Below are 20043 nucleotides of genomic sequence, written 5' to 3' on the forward strand. Positions count from 1 at the left end.
CAGGCCAGGCAGGCCAAGGCAAGCAAGCAATGGGAAACAAGGACCTCACTCACCAATGGGTTTGGTTGTTATGGGGGAGGGGAGGGGGGGGGGACACAGGCCCCAGGGCAAAATTTGTGGGTTGCGTTGGCTGAGGCCAGGCAATGTATCCCTGCTAATTGAGCGGGGGTTCCTTGGGAGACGGATGGCCGTGCAGCCCTCTCAGTGGCCGCAGACCTGATCTGGGCCTGTCCTCTCTGTCCGGACAGACAGTCTGTGCAGTGAGCAGGCTGTGCAGGCAGAGCAACAGCGTGGCGATCGGGCGGGTGCACCCACTTTGAGAACCGGTTTTCTCAGAAGAAAGTGTGCAATATCGGTCGCCCTGTCTCAATATCCGGGGATCCAGGAAGAATCCGTGATCCCTACTCGAGGGCAAGTCGACGCGACGCGATGCAGTCCGTCGTCAGGGACGACAGCGGCGTGATCAGAGACAAATGGCGAAACGGGCGACGGATGAAGCCGTTGGGATAGCCGTGTGCGGCGACTGAACAGGTTGGAACAGAAAACCGAGTCTTTCTGCCTTCGTTTGGTGCGGGTAGTGCGAGACGATTGAGTCGGATGGCTCGTAGCCCGTGTTGGCGTGACAGACAACCGAGGACAGACGATCGTTGAGCAGTCAGTCAGACTGAAACGAGAGAGGTGGGCGACGCCAGTCCTCGACCTTGCGTTGTCGCACAAGAAAAAAAAAGCGAGAGTGAAGGAGCGAACGGACGTGGTGGTGATTGCGAGACGGGCCAGAAAGCGAGCGGGCTGTAAGAAGAAGCGAAGGAAGAAGAGACAACGTCTCGCCACGAAAAGGGACTTAATTATTTGCCTGACCCTCCTCCTTGAACGATGGGATAGGTGAGGAAACTCGAGGGAGCAGGCTCCGGGCTGGTGGCTGTCAAACCAACTCGAGGGATGAGATGGATGGGTGGATGGACGGAAAAAGGGGCTAGCAAACTTGGCTAGTCGAGCTGACCACGAAGGGGCATGTCCAAGTATGGAAGTCATCGCAGTGAGGCAAGCCTCGAGAATCCGCCCAGTCCGCCAGTGCTGGGAAGACTTCGAACGGGCTCAGGTACCTACAAAGTATCCGGGCGTTCCGACACGGGCCCATCAAACACGAGGGGGTCATTGGGGTGCTGGCTCTGACGGCGTAGAGGCCCTGAGAGGCCCCCAACGTGCAGTGGCACTAACGCTGAGGGAGTACGCTCCCAACAGGGCCAGCATGCAGAGTGGTAGGTACTTCATAGTGACTTTATCTCACTCCCTTAGCGCGCATCCATTTCGCATGGCACCACGGAACATGGAAGCACCTCACCCCAGAAGATACATGGTTACGATCGGCGTGCATCGAAGACCTCCAGGGTCGACTACTATTTCCTAGCACTGCCCGTTGCCCTGCCGACAGCTTCCTGTCACTTCCCGCACCCAGCTTCTTACGATAGCCGATGTACACTGCCAACTGACACGCGCAATCGTGGCACCGACGCGGACGATGAGGGAGATCATGGTATTGTGTGGTCGCCCGGGAAGGATCATTTGTCGCTCCAGAACCTCGTCGATCAAAAGAATCTGCTGCGACTTGCACGCACCAACCCCCAAGAATGCCCTGGGAAAAGGGATCAAGCTCCAGCCTCTCTCATGCCAGGTCTTATGTCCCATGTGTCTGAGGTGGAATGCGCATCTCACTTAACGAGATCACAGCTGGCAACCTATTTTGTAGATTCACAGCAGCCTGCTAGCCCCACCCTTCCACTCCCTCTGTCCAGGGCTGACCATCTGAATGCCAGCACGTGGAGCTTTAAAGGTGCGCCGTGCGGCGGTGCCCAGATTATGCCTCCCTCGTGCGATCCCTCCTAAAGTTAGATTCATGTCATGTCGTGATAGGGTTGCAGCCGCCGTCAGGACGGCTATCTGCCTCACTGCCTTAGGGCCCAAGGGAGCACAGCTGTTCGGACACGAATTGGCGCCCATGACGCATCATGGATCGTACAACGTCAATCCGATTGTAACGCTCCGGATGGTAGCTCACCGCTGGGTGTTTCTCGTGAACGGCCTGACTTGGCCCGTGCCTGAGACGTCTCGTGCAAAGATGCGTTGGAAAGACAAGGTCGAGATCGTGATCTGGATGTATGCGTGCCCGAAAAGAAAGCACCCGTCCGGGCGCGAACGCTATTTGCATAGCACTTGCCCGCCGATGGCAGCCGGGAGCGGTCGGGGCATGGGAGGAGGATTTGATGGAGCAGCACGGCCGGCGGGGGCCTTGTCCACTCTGTCGTGGTCTCGGGCCCGTGCAGGCTTGGAGGTCCTCACGGTGAGCAATGAGACAAGACTCCTCGATTGGCACTGGTGGCAGACGGTCAGCGGAGGGAGAGGGGCTCAAGAGAGGGGCAAAGTTGGGAATACGAAAGACGCTATTGATGATAGGGGTTGCCAGCCTTGTGCAGATGGTCTTGGCTTACGGCGGCACAATTGCACTGGCCGTTGGTCACTCTACACACCGGTACTTGAGCGCCAGGGTTCGTGATGGCCACAGGGATGAGGGGACGACTGGATATTGCGCCATAAATGGAACTACGGGGCGATGGGGCAAAGTATCGAGGTCGCAACCGGCAATGAGGGTGGTGTTCCGCCCATCCTCGTGGAATAGCCATTCTTGTACTGAGGATTCTTCGTCAACCAGGCGAAGGAGGGAATGTCTGGCCATTTTTCAACTCCTCGAGAATCGAATGCGGAGCAGAAACGGCGGCTTGGGCCTGCATCTTGTTGAACGAGCACGGCCTCTAGAGAAGATGACCCGGGCGCCCAGCCACGAGTAGAATGGCGCGGGGAGGCCTGGCGGATGCTGATGATCCGGCGCTCCTCGCCTTTCTGGAAGGTTATCGAGTAGGGTGCTGTAGGGTCATGGATGCTATTTCCAACCCCTGCCAAGCTGGGGGGCGATTTGCATAGCGCAGGCGCCGGTCGGCCGTAGCACAGGACGAAGTGACCTTCACGGCATGGCGAGGTAGTAGACGAGGAGAGCAATTCCCCCTCTTCCGCCTCCAGACCCGAAGGACGCTGGCGCGCAGTCGTTTGTAGCGCCGCGCCCCAAGCGCCCCATGATCGGAAAGAAAGCAAGAAAGCAGCGGTCAGTCGTACAAGACGGCGATGGGGATCTCGCAATCTTGGGGTTGGTCTGTGTGCAGCGTACGTAGTGATGACTGCGTCTGCACCAAGCCCCGTACCTGTGGACTGAGGTGGAAGACAGAGACTCATGACGGGCTGGCGAGCTGCAGTCTTTGCTTGTGTTGGGTGTCAGTTCAGCCTCAATTGGGACCATCAGTCGAAGCATGACAGGGCATAAGCAGGGCTTGCACGCAACATGATCACCGCCTGCCCGAATAGCTCAATGTGTATGTACCTTAGGCAGGTACATGTAGCCCAGTACATCATGGAGAGCATCGGTCTGTGAAACGTAGGCAACATGCAGGCATCTTGATGTACTGTTCGCTATATCGTTTGATTTCAATTGGTAGCATGTATTGTCTGCCACTCGGCTATCGATCATACAAAGTACTGAGACCAAATTTGGGCATCAAAGGGATGACAGGTGGAAACGACCCTGGCAGACACGACGCCAAAAAAATCGAAAAAAAATAATAATCTATTCGGCGAGACAAGAAAGCGCAGGTTGAGTGGTGGAGGAACCATGATCGGGCTGTGCGTGGCAGGCAGGCGGGCAAGGGCAGGTCCCTAGGTAAAGGACCTACCTTGGGTTATGAGGGATTCGCGAATGACAGTTCTGTGCCTCTCTCGTTGTGAGGAGACCAGACGCTGGCTGCGAGGAACGAGGGACTGGAGGTACCGGTACGCGACTGGTACAGGGTCCGGCCTCCTCTCATGTCAGACATGAAACGGAGTTTTCCCCGTAACCCATGTTCCATTTCCGATCTCTGGCCCCCGTCCCCTCCTTTAGCGACCTCTAGACACAGCATTAAGGGTCGTCGGTGAGGATCATTTGGTGTTGGCGCAAGACAAGGACTGCCATCCGGCTGGTGAAATGAACACACAGGGCAAAGCAAGGAACAGAGGGCCAGGTGCTTTCTCCGAGGCCCAGCCTGTTCATAATAATAAGAATAAGCCAAAGCAGGTAGGTAGGGTGGCAGGTGTTCCATCAGGAATCCGAGCCCGGCCCCCTTCCCGTCGCCAACGTGCATGAAACGGCGCCCGTCCCCACCCTGAGGCACCCAAAGCCCATCATCCATCATTCCCAGAGCGCAGTAGCCCGTCCTATTCCAGGCTTTTTATTTTGTGTTTCCAGCGCATCGTGATCAGGGGACACGAGGTGACATTCATCCACTCGGCTCCCCCTCCCCCTCACTACCCTCACCGCATCTGGAAGCCGAGCCAGCGCGCTGTCACGGTCGAAAGCGCGCCATCGTAGTCCCTATACGACGAAAAGCATCCGGTACGTCATTTACCCTGGTCGAGCACATCTTCGTCCATCCCGTCGTGTTCGAGTGCCCGAGTGTCCAAGGGTTCAAGTGCCCGCGGGTGGATGGTGGGAGGTCAGTCCCACGAGAAGGATTTCGACCGTGGCTCGATTCAGTCATTCGCATATCTTGTCTCCAGCCACGCCACGCTACGCAGGGCATTTCGCTCACCTATTCACCTTCTCACCTTGTTTCCCAATTGTTCCACTGCCATCCAAGCTAGGTCGGCTCCGAAAAACGATCGACCGCCCTTTCGTTAACCCTTAATTATAGCCTGGGGCTCGTCACGTCGCGCCACCCCCATCGCCCCTTTCGGTTCGACAACCTCACTCGTTTCGCGGACTCGACTCCCTTACCAAGTTCCTTACCAAGGCGACCGACGATCTCCAGCCGTGTCAGCGTCTGCACCTGCATCCTTCAGCATCACTCGTTGCTTTCTCGTGGCACCGCATCGTCCTGCATCTCATCGCCCCCCAGTGGCGTGTCATTTCACGAGCACACATCTACGACATCCTAGGTCAGTTGTCACGTCGAGTCTGAAGCCATTTTCTTTCGTTCCGTCTTCGATCAAGCTGTCTCCGATGATTACGCTTCGGCTACACGGCGCAAGCGCGAAAGCTCGCAGCAAGTCGTGTCACCGTCGGGCTCCTCCTCTGAGGCTTGTGATGGGACAGTTCAGGTTCGGAGCGAAATACAGACTCCGAACCATGGCCTGGGGCCGCCTTGCCTTGCCTGCTACCTTCGCCTACCTACCTAGGTAGGTAGATAGGTAGTCAGTTACCGGCCGAGGTATGCAAAGCTCCGCGGGTGCCGCGCCTGCTTGCTGTCGTGCGAGGTTCTGAAGAGTCAGCCCGGGAGCAGCAGTGTTCAGCTCAGGCGAAATTCACCCCATGGCCGGATCGCTGGGTGGTCTAGCAGCCTAGGTGGCTGTTGCTGCCTTCCGCACTGACAGCGCCCACCGCTGCCAAAGGCACTTGACGGCTTCTTCGCCGCCGTGGGCTGAACACTACCCTGCCAGCCTGCCCACTCTGGTCTCTGTTCCTGAAGCGAAGACAACTGTCATTCGAGAACACGACTGGGCCACTGCTCCATCCACCCCCAGGAACGCCTTACATAAAACGCTCTCCGCCCAGCCTGCACGTCCATCTGCACCACCACACGCATTGCTGGAGTCGAGCGTGCATGGCGCCGAGCAGCCGGTTTCCTAGGGCAGAATACGACTGGGCCTCCGAAACCCCCAAGCAGAACCTCCTCATCTTCGTACCCACCGCCCAACCGCCTACCTCGATCAATTTCCTCGCTGCTGCAATCATTGACTGTGCACACTTCACCAGTACAGCCCACGACTAACTGCTCTATTCAGTATCTAGTTCATAATACACACCCCCCCCTTCCGAGCAGCCTTAGCGACTGCGCGGCTCACACAGCAGCAAACCTTCGCTGCACAGCATTCCGCTCGTTTCTGCTGCGATCGACTCGGCAAGTTTGCGGGCGCATCCTACCGTCTTGCGAACTCTCGTACTGCGACCGAGCCTCTGAGAAATACGCCTGCATCAATGCCCGCCGAGACGTCCGAGCAATAGCATTTGGCCTCGTTCACTCCACGACTGCCCCTCCGTGTTGCCTTGCCGTCGAACAAGCAGCCGCAGCGAACTCTATCCATCAAAGACGTTACCACATACCCTGGCCATCATGGCCGCCACTGTAACCTCCCCCCCTCCGGAGCCGACCAGCCCCAATACACACAAACTACTGCCGCGGGTCCCTCATTCCCACGAAAGACTCGGAGTCGATGTCAAATCTGGACCCACCGCTCCACGTATTCGGGACGCTCCCGTCTCTCCCGTGAGAGTCAATTTCCAGGCCGACAACTGGGTTCACTCCAATGCGAATATCGAGCAGGTGCATGGCGCCACGACAGAGTTTGTGGTCGCAGACCGCACGCGGCAGCGAAGTCAACCTCAGTCGCCCACCAACTCCCACCTGCCACCACACAGCCCAGTGCTTCAATCGCCGACCAGTCCGTATAGTCAGAGCTCTCGCCCGCGACACCACGACCGTCAGCCGCTCTCGCCAGCATCGACTGCATCCAGCCGACACGCGCCCCAGCTAGCAAGTCCCATCGGCAGCGGCTCGCTGGGAGACTTCGACCTTGGTTTCTCTCCGAACAGCAACTTGACAACCCCCGCACCCGAAGACATCAGTGGGCTCACAGCAAATGATACGACGTTGCAGGACGACAATCGCAACAGCCGTGAATCTGATGGCACTACAAGCACGAGGCGACAACATGTCTCCAAGGAGTCCTCGGCATCGACCAGTGCAAGCTCCATTTCTGGCATGAACGAAAATTCCGAGTGTCGCGACAATGGATCGGCAGAGAGCTCTCTCATTGAGGGGCACATGCCCCGAAATCAGTCCGTGCCGCTGTTCCAATACCACCATCAAGACCAGTATCCTCCTGAGCGGGTGGCGAGCGCACCCAACATGCCAGATGTCAGGTCAGCCTCCAACCCTGATCTGGCTGCGGATGCTGGCATCAACCGACACCTTACCCCTAGCTCGAGCGGCTTTCTTCAGCGCGGCCCGCTTCAGCGGCCCCCGTCTGTCTACTCAACCTACTCCGACTTTGGTGCCCGCAGCCGTTCGCCTGGCTTGATGCCTGGCAACCGAGTGTCGTCTGCTCAGTCGAGGCGTTCCCCCGATGTCAGGCCATCGTCCTACGCCGAGCTCCTGAACGTGCCCTACCCTCAACAGGCCCCGGCTCCCATCAGCTTTGACAACAACAGGCTACGGAATGCTGTCGGTAACAACGCTTCACTTCTCAGCGCCCAGAAGACCTTGGAGATGTATCGTCAAAATGTTAAGAAGACAACCGATCTCTCCATCCAATACTCCTTTGCTGTTTTCCTCATCTCCACGGCCCAGGAGCAAGGGCTTGATTGGGAAGAGCCTGCACGGAAGAAGGGAGACGACCAGATCAAGGGATCTCCGCAGGAGCTGGTGAAAGAGGCCAAGCAGATCCTCCAAAAGCTGTCGAGCGCTGGATATCCATTTGCGCAATACTACCTTGCCGATGGCTATGCGTCTGGTCTCTTCAGCAAGGGCAAGGAAGATTACAGTCAAGCATTTCCCCTGTTTGTGATTGCTGCCAAGCATGGCCACGCCGAGTCTGGATATCGAAGTGCTCTGTGCTACGAATTCGGTTGGGGGTGTCGCAAGGACCCTGCGAAAGCTGTTCAGTTCCTTCGCATCGCCGCGTCAAAGAGACACCCTGGTGCTATGACGAGGTTAGGCAAGGCATGCCTCGTGGGTGACCTTGGAGAGAAGCGCTACCGCGAAGGCATCAAGTGGATGAAACTGGCGGCGGAAGCCGCGGACTCCATCTACAATTCGGCACCATATCAGTTGGCGTGCTTGTACGAGACGGGCTACGGGGACGATGTCTTCAAGGACGAAAACTATGCTGCCGAGCTGTTCACGCAAGCTGCCGAACTTGGACATCCCGAAGCTAACTTCCGTATGGGGGAAGCATATGAACATGGCAAGCTCGGATGTCCGAGGGACCCTGCCCTCAGTGTGCACTTTTACACTGGCGCGGCTGAGAAGGGCCATGCGGCCGCCATGATGGGACTGTGTGCGTGGTACATGGTCGGTGCGGAGCCTATCCTCGAGAAGGATGAAGAAGAAGCCTACGAGTGGGCCAGGCGGTCTGCGGAGCTTGGTAAGTCACTTGCCCCGAAAGTTGTCTGATTTTCGTACTGACCGTCACAAAAGGCTTCGTGAAGGCGCAGTATGCCGTCGGGTACTTCACAGAGATGGGCATCGGATGCCGGCGCGACATCTTGGAGGCCAATGTGTGGTACGTCAAGGCAGCTGACTCTGGAGACGACCGCGCAAGGCAGAGGATTGCCATTATTCAGGCTGCCGTCAGCGGCGGAACACCTATGGAGGTTGCGCCGCCACGCAACGGCAAGGCTAAGAAGGGCGACGACAAGGACTGCATTCTCATGTAATTTGAGGAGCAGAGAACGACTGGCGGCACGACTCTGGCGTTTCTGGACCACAACATTCCATTTGCATTAATGACCGAGGCTTTCCTTTATCCTCTCACCTCCTCCGGGCCGGAACGACGACCACCTCAACCTCACTTCATCAGACATGGTGAATCTTGGATATTCGGCATCATTCATCATGTTGGCCTATTCCGATGGCACCCATTGCAATACGTTGACTTTTGGGGCATCCTGACTGTCATGGCCGCTTGACCAACGACGCACGCAAGCACCGAAGTGATGCGCTCCCACTCTTACCACTGGGCGTGCTGCTGTTGGGCGGTGGTTGTTCTACGAAATTTGTTTTGCATGGTGTGCACGGGACGCGCGTTAGCGTTGTTACCATGTGCATCCCCCCCAACCCTTTTTTCCGCCCCCGATTGCCCTTCTTATTTCCATGCTCGGCGTGATTTTACGGTGTGAGAGAAGAGGTGAACTTTGGTTTTCACCCCCGAGTGCATTGATACAGGACGCGGCAATGAAATGGTGGTGGACTCGGCGACTATGCCTGGGATCTGTACATACGAGGATATAATAATGACCGGTCATTGGCTGGTAAATTTGCTATGAACGGCTTGACTGTGACGAATGCATCGTGTTGTTGAGCCTGCGGACCAAATTGTCCTGGCATTATATTATGCCTGGCAACCTGGGAGGAAATATCCGTCTTGACCAGGGTGAAAATCCATTGCCCGGCCTTTGTTTTCGTTATAATCTCCACACTCGCCGCCCAAGTCATCCAATGAAAGCAACTTGGCGCAGCGGAAGCGCGCCGGGCTCATAACCCGGAGGTCGGACGATCGAAACGTCCAGTTGCTATCGATTGTTTTTTGACCCTTTTTTTCAAGGTCATGCTGTATGTACTTCTCCGTCTTTGTTCTAGTCAAACGCTCCACGCAATTCTCCCTTTTGCACTTTCGCGCTCAGAGCTCCTGGCCTGTCGTCCACTCTTGGGGTGTCGAGCTGGATTGTGCTGCCGTCGGGTACACAGGACGAGCAAGGGCTGCCTGCCGTTTGTCTTTGCGGCGATGTCTTCCGTGTCAGTAAGATGGTTTGTCACGGTAACATTTCAAAGCCGATCTCTACGGAGGGGCTCGCCGCGAAAGTCTCGCGAGCTACATACACGTCCACACGCCATCGAACTTGGCAGTTGGCTAGTCACACCTTCGGCAGTCCAGCAGGCAGGCTTGCGTCACCGAGCAGAGACATCAATGGCAGGTGGATGAACAAGATGCATTCCCAAAAAAGAACCTCAGCCCAGAACAGCATGCATGAGGCCTGACGCCATTGCTCACTACAAAGAATGTCACGATTCCCGGCCTACGCGCCAAACTCCCCAGATGTGCATGTTCATTCAGCCAGTTGGAGCCTTCCAGTCCTGAAGAGAGAAAAGGTGCGCTCGATATGACCAGTGTTGCACACCTCGTCTGCTTACGTAGGAACAGGTGTGAAAGAAAAGGAAGAAAACCAACGATCCACGTCTCAGCCTACCACGGGTGAGATCAACGCCAGGTCATCAAGTCGTGATTTAGCTGCTGTGGCTGCGAGCGAACCTTTTAGGCTCGTCAATTTCTTCGCCCAGCACCGTCGGGTTACGCGGGTCCACATAGGCGGACAGCCTGTCATCGCCCCATCGAGCCCCAATCGTCACCCAAGTCATCTTGGTCGGAATCTTGACATTCACCGTCTCGCGGTGACCAGCCCACATCAGCCTGTTCTCACGGTCCATGCTGCTGTTGCCCAGTCCACCGTGGCTGACCCACTCCTTGACAACGTCCTTGATGAAATGGATCTTGCGGCGGAAATCGTTGGCCGCAGGGATGCCCTGTAAGTCGGCCGGAATCTCAGGGCGGCGACGAGTCGTTGTCGTGGTGCGTGCTGACGGCTTAGTTTGGAAGTTCAGCAGCGTCTGCAGAGGGTACGAGAGAGTACTACGCTCATCAAGACTCTTCGGGTCAAGCGTGCCTGTCTTCGCCAGGCTTTCGGCAGCATCCTGTGGGAGGTGCCAGAAGTGACACCATGTACCGGCCGCGTTGATGACGAGCTTTGTGTGATCGGGGAAGTTAAACTGGAGATGACCGTCGCAGAAGACCCAGCAACCAACGTCGCCAAGTCTCTGGTAGAAAATCACCAGATCAGTGGGTTGAGTCGAGGAGGGGTCTTGAGAACCAAAGAGGTCTACCGTGTTGTCATGCCCCGGACCGAATTCATCCCTGCCATATGCAATCATGTAGTTCGCAAATTTCTTCCAGAGAATCACCCTCTCTCTTTTCCTGTGTTCATAGACGTCCCGGCCAGGAGGCATCTTTCCCGCAACACCCCGTTCATCGACGGGAACACGGAATTGCCGAGCCGGAACACCGTACCATTTCAGACCCGCCTCGCCATTGTTTTCGTAGAAGTGGACGTCTTCTCGCGGTGGGACTGGCTGGTGTCTGTCGGTGTAGCTAAGGTCCTGGTCGCGCTTGCTGTGCTCTTCCGCGTTGCGAATGAGCATGCAAGCTGGGGGCAGCATGCTGGTCTTGCCGTTCTCTGTTGTCGGAATGTCTCGCAAAATGCAACCAATACCTCCATCGTCGAGGATGTACCCGAGGCCGAACTTATTTGTGTAATCTACCCAGCGAGTCACAACTTTGGGTCGAGGGGGGGCCTTTTCTTTGGCGGAGATGATTGCCATGGTGCGCGCATTCAGTGCACGTTCAAGCTCAGTCTGAAGACGTTGAAGACGCTCCAGGATGGCATCCGGCTGAGTACCGAGCACTGGCGTTGGTTGCTCCGAGGCACTGAAGAGCGTCGAGTAATTGTTTTCCTTCGATGCGTCACTCTGATTCGATGTTGGTGAACTGCTGCGAGTCGAACTTGACTGTGTAGGAATAGCCGAGGCAGACTGAGTCTTGGGCAGTGCTCTTCGCAAGCTTGTCGTCGGCTTCTGTGGAGGTTGCTGGGGTTGTCTAATGGGTGGCGCCGTCTCTGTTTCAGTGTCGGACGCTGTATACTGTCTTACCGTCCTTGGGCGGAGGGACGGGGCTGCATCGGAATGAGTTTCGGGTTGCGCCTTGGTCCTGATCGCAGCGGTTGTCGTGGTTGGGCGGCCCTGGGCTCTTTGCTGCGCTGCAAAGCTTTGCGGCGGTGCGCGTAGCAGTCCAGTTGGGACAGTCTGGGAAAGAGGGAGCTGGGCATCAGCCTTGCCCTCAGCCCGCGCCATTGAGTGACTCAGGAGGCCAGCCTTGTACGACTTTTGCTCCTTGAGCCATTCGTCGAAGGGTCGATACACGATGTGTGCCGCTAGAGGAATCATCGGAGTTAGACCCGACTTCTCCTCCGCCGCCATCTCCTTCCAAGTCTGTGTATGAATGGCCTGCTGGCGAGCGTAGGGTCCGACGTCGCACTCTCTGCACATGTCTTTGAGATGCCTCATTGTTGAGGCCTGGAGCACGGTACTCATGCGGCTGCCGTAAAAGTGAGGCGCATCCGGAGGCAATGTGAGTAGTTTGGAGGTCATTTCGGCTTCTACAGGCAGATAACCACAGCTGAAGAACGGGTGTTGAACGATGCTGTCAGGCTCAGGTCTTCTGTCTGCATCCTCGAGCATGGTGGCGACAATATCCTTAGCCTCGGAGCTGATAAGCTTGCCTGCTGTCTCCATCGTTGGCCATTCGTAGTCGCGCTCTCGCGCCCTGCGATAGATTTCATCTGTGCTTGTGGACTGGAAGGGAGGTTTCGAGGTGAGCATGGCGAACCTGTACTCTGTCAGCAATGTGCGTCATCCTATGAACGCTGATAGAAGGACTTGCATGATGATACCCAGACTCCATATATCGACCATGTGGTCATGTCCCTTCTTTCCCTTCTCCAAGATCTCGGGCGCAATATAGTTAGGGGTGCCGCAAAGGGTGGTGCGTCGGATGGTGTGCATGTCCTTGCCCGTGACAAGAAGCGCTGCCAGTCCAAAGTCGCCGACCTTCGTGTTCATATTGCGGTCGAGGAAGATGTTTCCCATCTTGAGGTCGCGGTGAATGATGCCCTTGCTGTGCATGTACTTGATGGCGCCGGCAATCTGGATTGAGTAGAAGCGAACTTCAGGTTCAGTCAGGCCCTTTCGCTTCTTGACCATCTCCATGAGTGAGCCGTAGGGACAAAGTTCGAGGACGAGAAAGGTGCAGTCATTGAAGGAGAAGGCTCTCAGAAACTGAACGATGTTTCTATGCTTCATCTTGGAGTGGATCTGCAACTCGGTTTGGAACTACAAACACTGGTCAGTCAGGTGCCCACGCGAGAGAGGGGCGACGTCACGGACCTTCGTCTGCATCTTGCTCGGCATCTGGCTCTTCACAATCTTCAGGGCATACTTCTTCTTTTCGGGCATCAAGTAGCCCTGATGGCAGATGGCGAAGCCTCCCTTGCCGAGCAACTTGCCGACCTGGTAGACGGCGCCATCGGGGCGGTCAGAGCTGGGCGGCTCGACGACGGTATCGGGCGGTGGCGGAGGGTGGTCTTTCCCCTGTGCTGCCTTGAGCTTTGCCACCGGGTTGGGAACCGGGTTGGCCTTCAGGTCGGTTGTCATCATCATTTGACGGCCGGCGTTCGCATCCCTAGGCGATAAAGCTTCCATCTCGGGTCCTCCTTTGGCCATTAATCTATGGGCCATCATGTGCTGACGCACTGTTGACGTCGCGGGTCAGGACGGGGCTGCTGTTGACGTCGTCCTGGATTGGTGTGCGGTAGGAGTCCTCTGCAATGGGGTGTCGCGTGATTAGCACCAGCACGCTTTCGTACGTTGCAGAGCCGTGACTGCCAACCGGGGTGGCCTACCTCGTTGAGCAGGGCATGTGTAGAGGATACAGATGCACTCGAGATTGTCGACTCGACTAAATAATGTTACCACCCGAGGAGAATGGGGTTGGCGTGATTGTCGGATCCGGGGCACGAAAGAGCCTTCCGACAGCGAGAGTTGGGGGGAGAGGTCTACAATAATGTGGATGGGTGGTTGAGGGCGCGTGGTACAATATTGCTGCTGTTGATTTCCCGATGTGGTTGGTTGTCGTTGCTGTGGGAACCTTCGTTGGCAGCACCTTCCTCGCCAACCTGGCCCCACCTGGGCATCCCTAGCAAGGCCTGGCGGCATCGCTCACCGCGGCTGGGCTTACGACAAACAGCCATGGGCCACGGCCAAGATGTCCCTTGTGCCAGCAGGCTTGGTATTCATAAAGCATCTCAGAACAAAGGTATCTTGGATCCTCGAAGCGAAGCGACCTGTACAGCAGCGGAAGACTGGGTGTTGTACATTTCAGGTGTCCAGACCCCAGAGCATGCTGGTACGAGCAACAACCGCCTCAAGCAACATACCTGCACGCAGATCGAAGATTGAACAACATGGTGGGTCATCATAAATCGTGTCCTCGATTGAATCATAATATCTAGTACATCAATGCTTGTTGTACATGTATTCGGCAGGAAGTTCGACTGGCTGTCTCGGGCCTTTGTAGGCATCCAACTCTAGCGGTGTCCAACTTCGTGAATCCCCATGTTTCACGCCTCGTTGATCAGCAAACTGTACCTCTGCCACTCTCTGCTGACTACTTGTGTAATGAGTCTCACCGATCTCACCACATCCCGATCTTGGCTCCCTGCGTTTCCTCCGCCGCCACGCCCACCAGGTCACGATTGCGATTACGAGGAGCCCGCCCGCGACGGCCCCCATGATGATGCCAATCGTGGTCACTGACGTGGAGTCTCCCGAACCATTCGAGCTACCGGCGGTCGGAGAACTCACCACCGGCTGCTGTGGCCCGGTGGAAGCAGTCGTTGTCGCTGGCCGTGCCCGATCTGTGCCGCTGATCGTTGCCTCGGCCGAGATGTCCGTCATCGACGCGACCAGGTCCGTGGGCTGGTAATTAAGCTGTATCATGGGGGCATATAGTGTGATGACACGTATTGCCAGCACAGTCTCAACGGAGCGGATATTGCTCGTCTTCGTAATGGTCTGCGTGACAATGTCTGGAAACGTGGCGGTCCCCTGACTTTCGACATCTGTCCCGACACAACGACCTGTCGGGACAACAACGCTCGCTACCCTCTCCGTCGAGGCGATGAGGACGCACGTGTTTCCGTTGCGGTTTGTGCATCGATAGCCTCTAGTAGAGGGGCCGTGTCAGCAGCGCAGGGCGGTGGGATCACGGGGTAGACATAGGGGACGAACTCTGGACAACACCCTACTGCAGTCTCACCCTCCCGGAGCTTGATTTGAATATCCCACTCTGGTAATCTGTCGTATCGAGCTGTACAAGCTGCTGTGTATCCAGTGGGGCAGGCCAGACCGGGTGAGTAGAAGCCCCATCCCGCGAAGGGATATCGTGGGGTCCCGGCGCCCCGTGTCCTTGGCGGCCAGCACCCCGTATGATCGCGTGCTGAGCCCAACCCGTCGGTGCCGGGGAAGCACGATTGTCCTCTGAAGCGTTCGGTGCAGATTTTGCAGTTGAGCAACTGTGCCATAGGCGCAACCCGACGACATGACCCCAGGGAGTGATTAGGAGTCCAGGGGCAGTGCACCACTAGATTGTTGGAAGTGCCCATGATTTGGAACGATCCTGGTCCGAGACTTGGCATCCCAGGCAGCAGGATAAAGGTAAAGTTATCGAAGGCAGCAATGCTCATCTCAACAGTGTCATGGTCAACCCGGCCCCTTGAGAGAGGCGGCGTACATCCTTGCGGCGAAAGCAAGGCCTCGAACACACGGTCGTCTAGTTACCTGGACGTAAATGAGCTGCTCTGGCTGGCGCCATGATCGTGAAGCCTTCGTTAGCGCCGACATGCACAGGCTTGCACCAACGAAAACACCCTCGAACCAACAGTAGGAATCATTATGGGCGCCGAGGTTAATGTACCAATTGAACTTCTCCCTTCAAATGATCTAGGGCGAACAACGACGATTCAGGCGAGCGGCTCTTTAGGCAGACCCCTGAATGCCATTTTTACCTACCTAGGTAGGTAAGATACCTAGGTTCCTACCTGGTACCTCGCGTCCGGTAGCTACCGAGCAGCAGCACTCGATCAGAACAGCTTACTAGAACAGCAGACCAGAACAGCAGACCAGAACAGCAGAGAGCTTGTGTCCTGAAGCAAGGCACCAGAGGCTTTAGGTGCACATCCCAATTAGGAATCTTCAGCGCCCAATCGGAGGATCTACGTGTTGCGATTACGGCAGCAGACCTCAATACTCTACCTACCTAGGTACCTAAGTTGGCGTTGAACTACGCCAGTTGCTAGTTAACTCCCCATCAGAAATAGCAAGGCTTGGCGTTTCGTGTAAGCGTCAACGTCGATTGCAAGCCACCACCACCATGTCGCAACCACCATTCGATCCGTCGCGCCAGGCCGACAGTCGAGCCTCTAAACGCCAGAATCCCTTTTCGCAGGCTGGTTCCTTCACGCCAAAATCAACAGCAGCGCGTACGGAGATGGACCTCCACGCTCCCGTTTCAGAGGCAGCAAGAACACGTTAACCACCACTGGAGGCAAATAAGATTCTTACTATGACTTCGGGCATATATAGCCGTTCTGGAATGCCGGGCTTTTAACTTTTCAAACCCCCTGACATCAATATGATACCCCCACTGACGAAGAAACCTAGCCGTGTCACCACCCAGCAATAACTGGGCTGTCGAAATGGCGCATAAAAGTAGCTCGCTGCCCTCCCGTCAGGTTATGCCGCTCAAGCAGCCCTATTTTTTTTTTCTGGGAGCCTCTCCTCCTCTTCAGCATGATAGAACCAGACTCTGCCGTGGGTTACTCCCTCGAAGTCGCTTTGGCGTGAGGACAGCTTCGGTCTTTGCCGCCTTGCTGGTGATAGCCTTCCTCTTACTCACGTCCCGCGAAGCGAGATCCTACATACCCGCATCTTTGGCCTGCAGTGACGGGCAACCCGTGCAGGCTGAGATCATCCCGAATACTGTCCACTTTGTCTACATTCTGGCCGACGTCACGAAAGACTTTGGTTTTCAGTTCAGCCACTTCCTCTCCATTTACGCCGTGTGGTTTTACTGGCGGCCAACGACCATCTATCTCCACACCAATGCTGAGGCCAACAGCACCTCAGTTGCCCGCGCCCGCGAAGGCGAGGCCGGCAAGTGGAGCAAGCTCATCTTCACCCTCTTCGACATGGAGGTCCGCACTGTCGACGTGCCGACCCACGCCGGCAACGGCTTTGAGATCAAGGGCATGGAGCACAAGTCCGACTTTGTCCGCGTCAAGGCCGTCCACGACCTCGGCGGCACCTACCTCGACTGGGACGTCCACGCGCTCCGGGACATCCGGCCCCTCCGCACCAGCGGCTTCAACGCCGTCGCTGGCCGCGAGCTCGGTGGCATGGTCAACAGCGGCTACTTCATGTCGGTGCGGGCCGGGCGCCTGATCCGCCTCTGGATGGACGGCATGCATCTCGCCTACGACGGCGGGTGGATAACGCACAGCAACCTTATTATCACGAATTTTGGCCAGCGCCTCGTCGGGGAGCCGGGCGAGATGCTCATTATGGAGCGCGACGCGTTTGCGCCGGGCAGCTGGGAGAACAAGGATACGGATGCCCTCTTCGGCACCCACGATGACGAGCCGTCTAATTTGTCCAACTTCACGCAAGGGGACACTCTCCCTTCGTACGACGAGAGCTTCTTCGAGAGGTTCAACCACCCCGAGCGCTTCCCGGCCTGGGCGCGAGACTGGTCGTCCACCTATGTGCTGCACGCTTTTGGGCCGGGACGGTGGAATCACAAGGTCGAGGGCTTTGAGCACGTTTCGCCGCGGTATGTGCTGGAGAGGAGGAGTAATTTCGCGCGCGCTGTGTATCCTATTGCGAAGCGCATGTACGAACAGGGCCTTATCGATCTTAACGATTCATACCACGGCCAATGATGTCGTGGAGCATCATGGTACGAGGACGGAGTTCGGGGGCAGTGGCGCTGGCAAGCAACCTTGTGTGTCTCTTCGTACTTGACTTGATTTATGGGATGGGAGCGGCCAGCGATGTATTCATGGTTTCACACATACAATGTTAGATGAGATATAATAGACTACCTTATAATACTTAAGATTACAACCGAAGCAGGTTGGCACGACGAGGTTCATTGTCAAGCGCATTCTAAGGCGCTGCCATCTCTTCATTGATGATTTTCATTCGGCCATATAATATATCGGGGATCGAAGCTACGGCTTCTGTTAGGCAAGTTCGTGTCCTGACAGACTTGTTCGTGCTCCAAGTCGATCGTCGCTGTTGCGAAAGACCGATGCACGGGCCATCCGACCCGCGTCGCAGCGAGCCAAAGCCAAGACTTTGGACAACCTCAAGCTCTCTGAGGTCTCCCACCTATGATCACTTCACCCAGCGATCTGAGAATCCGACCCCGCCATGGTCCCCCTACCCCTCTTCAAGCTCGCAGCACTGCTTGTGCGACACATCTCCAAATATGGTGCCGTACGTTTTCCCAACGTCAAAGCCTCCAGACCGCCCAATTGGTGCCTGGATTGGGGGGCCTTCGATCTGCCTGACGCCCCCTCCCATGCTGACGCGCGACTCTAGAACCACATCAAGGCCCAAGCCCACGAGCACCCGCGCTTCCGCCAATTTGCCGCCCGCTACGGTCAATCCATACACCAGATCAACATGCGGCTGAACGTCGCCCTTTTACGAAATCCCAGCGCCGAAGCAAGAGCAAAGGAAAAGGCCGAGGCCCCGACTGTGAAGACGAAGGAAGAAATTGAGAAGGAGGAGGAGAAGAAGAGGAAAAAGGAAGAACAGGCTCGAATAGAGGCCGAGCAGCAGCAGCAGCAACAGCAACAACAGAGTCAGCAGGGCCAGCAGGGTACGACAGGCATGTTCGGCGTGCGCCAGGGCCACTTCCGCGTGTTCCCCGCGACAACCCTCTGGCGACGCAAGTTCCGGCCCCTCTCCGAGAACAAGGCCGTCGACCTGTTCGCCGACGTCGTGGGCGACGCCTTCATCCTGAGCGTCGCCATGGGCCTCATCGTCTACGAGTACTGGAAGGCATCGCAGAAGCCGGACGCCAACCTCGAGCGCATCAAGGACCTCGACGCGCGGTTCGAGCAGCTCCAGCTGCGTGAGGACAAGCTGGAGAAGGACGAGGAGGAGGTCAAGGCCAAGGTCGCCGTGCTCGAGGAGGCGCTGCGGGCGCTGCGGGATCCCAAGACGAAGAAGCCTCTGTGCCCGACATTACAGGCCACCGTTCCCTCCTCGGCTTGAGGCTGGCTGCCGGATAATAGTTGTTTGTATATTTCTGTACATCACGGCTTTTCACTGCATAGATGGCTGCGCGAGCTGACCAGCCTGGGGAAAGGAGTTCTTCGGTCCATTGGCGCTGTGGTGGCGCTTGTTCTGATTCATGGCGGCAGCATCCCTCTCGGGAAATCTCGACCGGGATACTTGGTTTTCTCTGATCTCATCTCATATAGAATCTTGGCATACCTGTACTGAAACTGATATGTGCCTGCTGGTGATGGCGGCGCAGGCCCTCTTCGTTCGCAAACAGGCTTCAAAAGCTTCGCGTCCAGAGCAGCTTGTGCTCTTGCGAGAAAGGCCTCCTCTCAACACGTGACATGAACGGATTATATAATCGCTCAAACTTATGGCAGCAGGCATCAGAAGACGGCAGTCAGCTACGCCAATGAGCGATCCTCACTCAACATTATCACCTGTTGATCTGACCTACCCGCATTCACACTCACAGAAGGACATCCAAGACCTAGCCATGTCTGCAGATTCCCACGTCAAACCTAATTGATACCAGCGTGCTCATCAGATACCGTCATAGTCCAGTTTGATGCATTGTACATGCTATGAAACCTGATGTCAAGACATCTCCGTCATGCGGAGGGGCTTTCTGACGTGCTTCAACCCTTCTTTACAAAGAAATTCCTCCTCATCCTCAAGTGATAAAGTGTACCCATATCTGTACTCCTATGTGTCCCTTGCGTAAACTCTTGGAGCGCATTTTGTTTTTATTTTGAAACTGGTCAAAAAAACTCTAGAGGCCGGTGAGCCGACAACGATGGACACTGATCCTGGGTAGCTACTCCTCTCTTTTTTATCTTTCCAGTGTTCAGATCGACCTGGTCACCAGTCGCGACAGCGATCGAGAGGTCACGACGCAGACAGTTAACAGGCGCATTGTTTCTACTTGTGGCATTTCAATAACGACCTAGATATTGGCATGCGCCTCATGATCTTCACAGCTTCTCGCATCACCGGCCTCATGTGATAGGCGAGGGCCCTTGGGAAGTATGGATCATGTGCATGTGTGACATCAGATCCCGACAGGATCAATGATCGTAGAGTCTTCAAGCAATACCGAGCAAATAAGAGCATGTTCACGTGAACTCCCGAGTCTGAGGCTTCGGATGACGTCCCTGTCTTCCTGTTTCATGATTGAGACGACAAGCGGGTTGTCGTCCAGATCGAGGACCCCGCCCCGGTTAATCGG

The 20043-nt window shown here is 56.2% G+C and overlaps 4 protein-coding genes and 1 non-coding gene across 5 annotated transcripts; 4 read left to right on the forward strand and 1 right to left on the reverse strand.

The window, feature by feature from the left end:
• Positions 1-6191: 6191 nt before the first annotated feature.
• D7B24_000168 (uncharacterized protein) lies at positions 6192-8515 on the forward strand (the record flags this gene model as incomplete). Its single annotated transcript, XM_028634430.1, has 2 exons — positions 6192-8223; positions 8277-8515. The coding sequence occupies 2 exons, from the start codon at positions 6192-6194 to the stop codon at positions 8513-8515; spliced, it is 2271 nt and encodes a 756-aa protein (XP_028499470.1).
• Positions 8516-9301: 786 nt separating this feature from the next.
• Positions 9302-9373, forward strand: D7B24_000169. Its single transcript has one exon. It is a non-coding gene; the product is annotated as a tRNA-Met (tRNA).
• A 709-nt stretch (positions 9374-10082) lies between these two features.
• Positions 10083-13205, reverse strand: CDC5 (Cell cycle serine/threonine-protein kinase cdc5/MSD2; the record flags this gene model as incomplete). The annotated part of the gene is made up of 3 exons (XM_028634431.1): positions 10083-12301; positions 12359-12797; positions 12852-13205. The coding sequence occupies 3 exons, from the start codon at positions 13203-13205 to the stop codon at positions 10083-10085; spliced, it is 3012 nt and encodes a 1003-aa protein (XP_028499471.1).
• A 3014-nt stretch (positions 13206-16219) lies between these two features.
• On the forward strand, positions 16220-17461 carry D7B24_000171 (uncharacterized protein; the record flags this gene model as incomplete). The annotated part of the gene is made up of 1 exon (XM_028634432.1): positions 16220-17461. The coding sequence occupies one exon, from the start codon at positions 16220-16222 to the stop codon at positions 17459-17461; it is 1242 nt and encodes a 413-aa protein (XP_028499472.1).
• A 493-nt stretch (positions 17462-17954) lies between these two features.
• Positions 17955-18806, forward strand: D7B24_000172 (uncharacterized protein; the record flags this gene model as incomplete). Its single annotated transcript, XM_028634433.1, has 2 exons — positions 17955-18020; positions 18126-18806. The coding sequence occupies 2 exons, from the start codon at positions 17955-17957 to the stop codon at positions 18804-18806; spliced, it is 747 nt and encodes a 248-aa protein (XP_028499473.1).
• Between the last annotated feature and the right edge of the window lie 1237 nt (positions 18807-20043).

Source organism: Verticillium nonalfalfae (genome assembly GCF_003724135.2).
Source record: "Verticillium nonalfalfae strain VnAa140/NRRL 66861 chromosome Unknown scaffold_1, whole genome shotgun sequence".
NCBI lineage: Eukaryota > Fungi > Ascomycota > Sordariomycetes > Glomerellales > Plectosphaerellaceae > Verticillium > Verticillium nonalfalfae.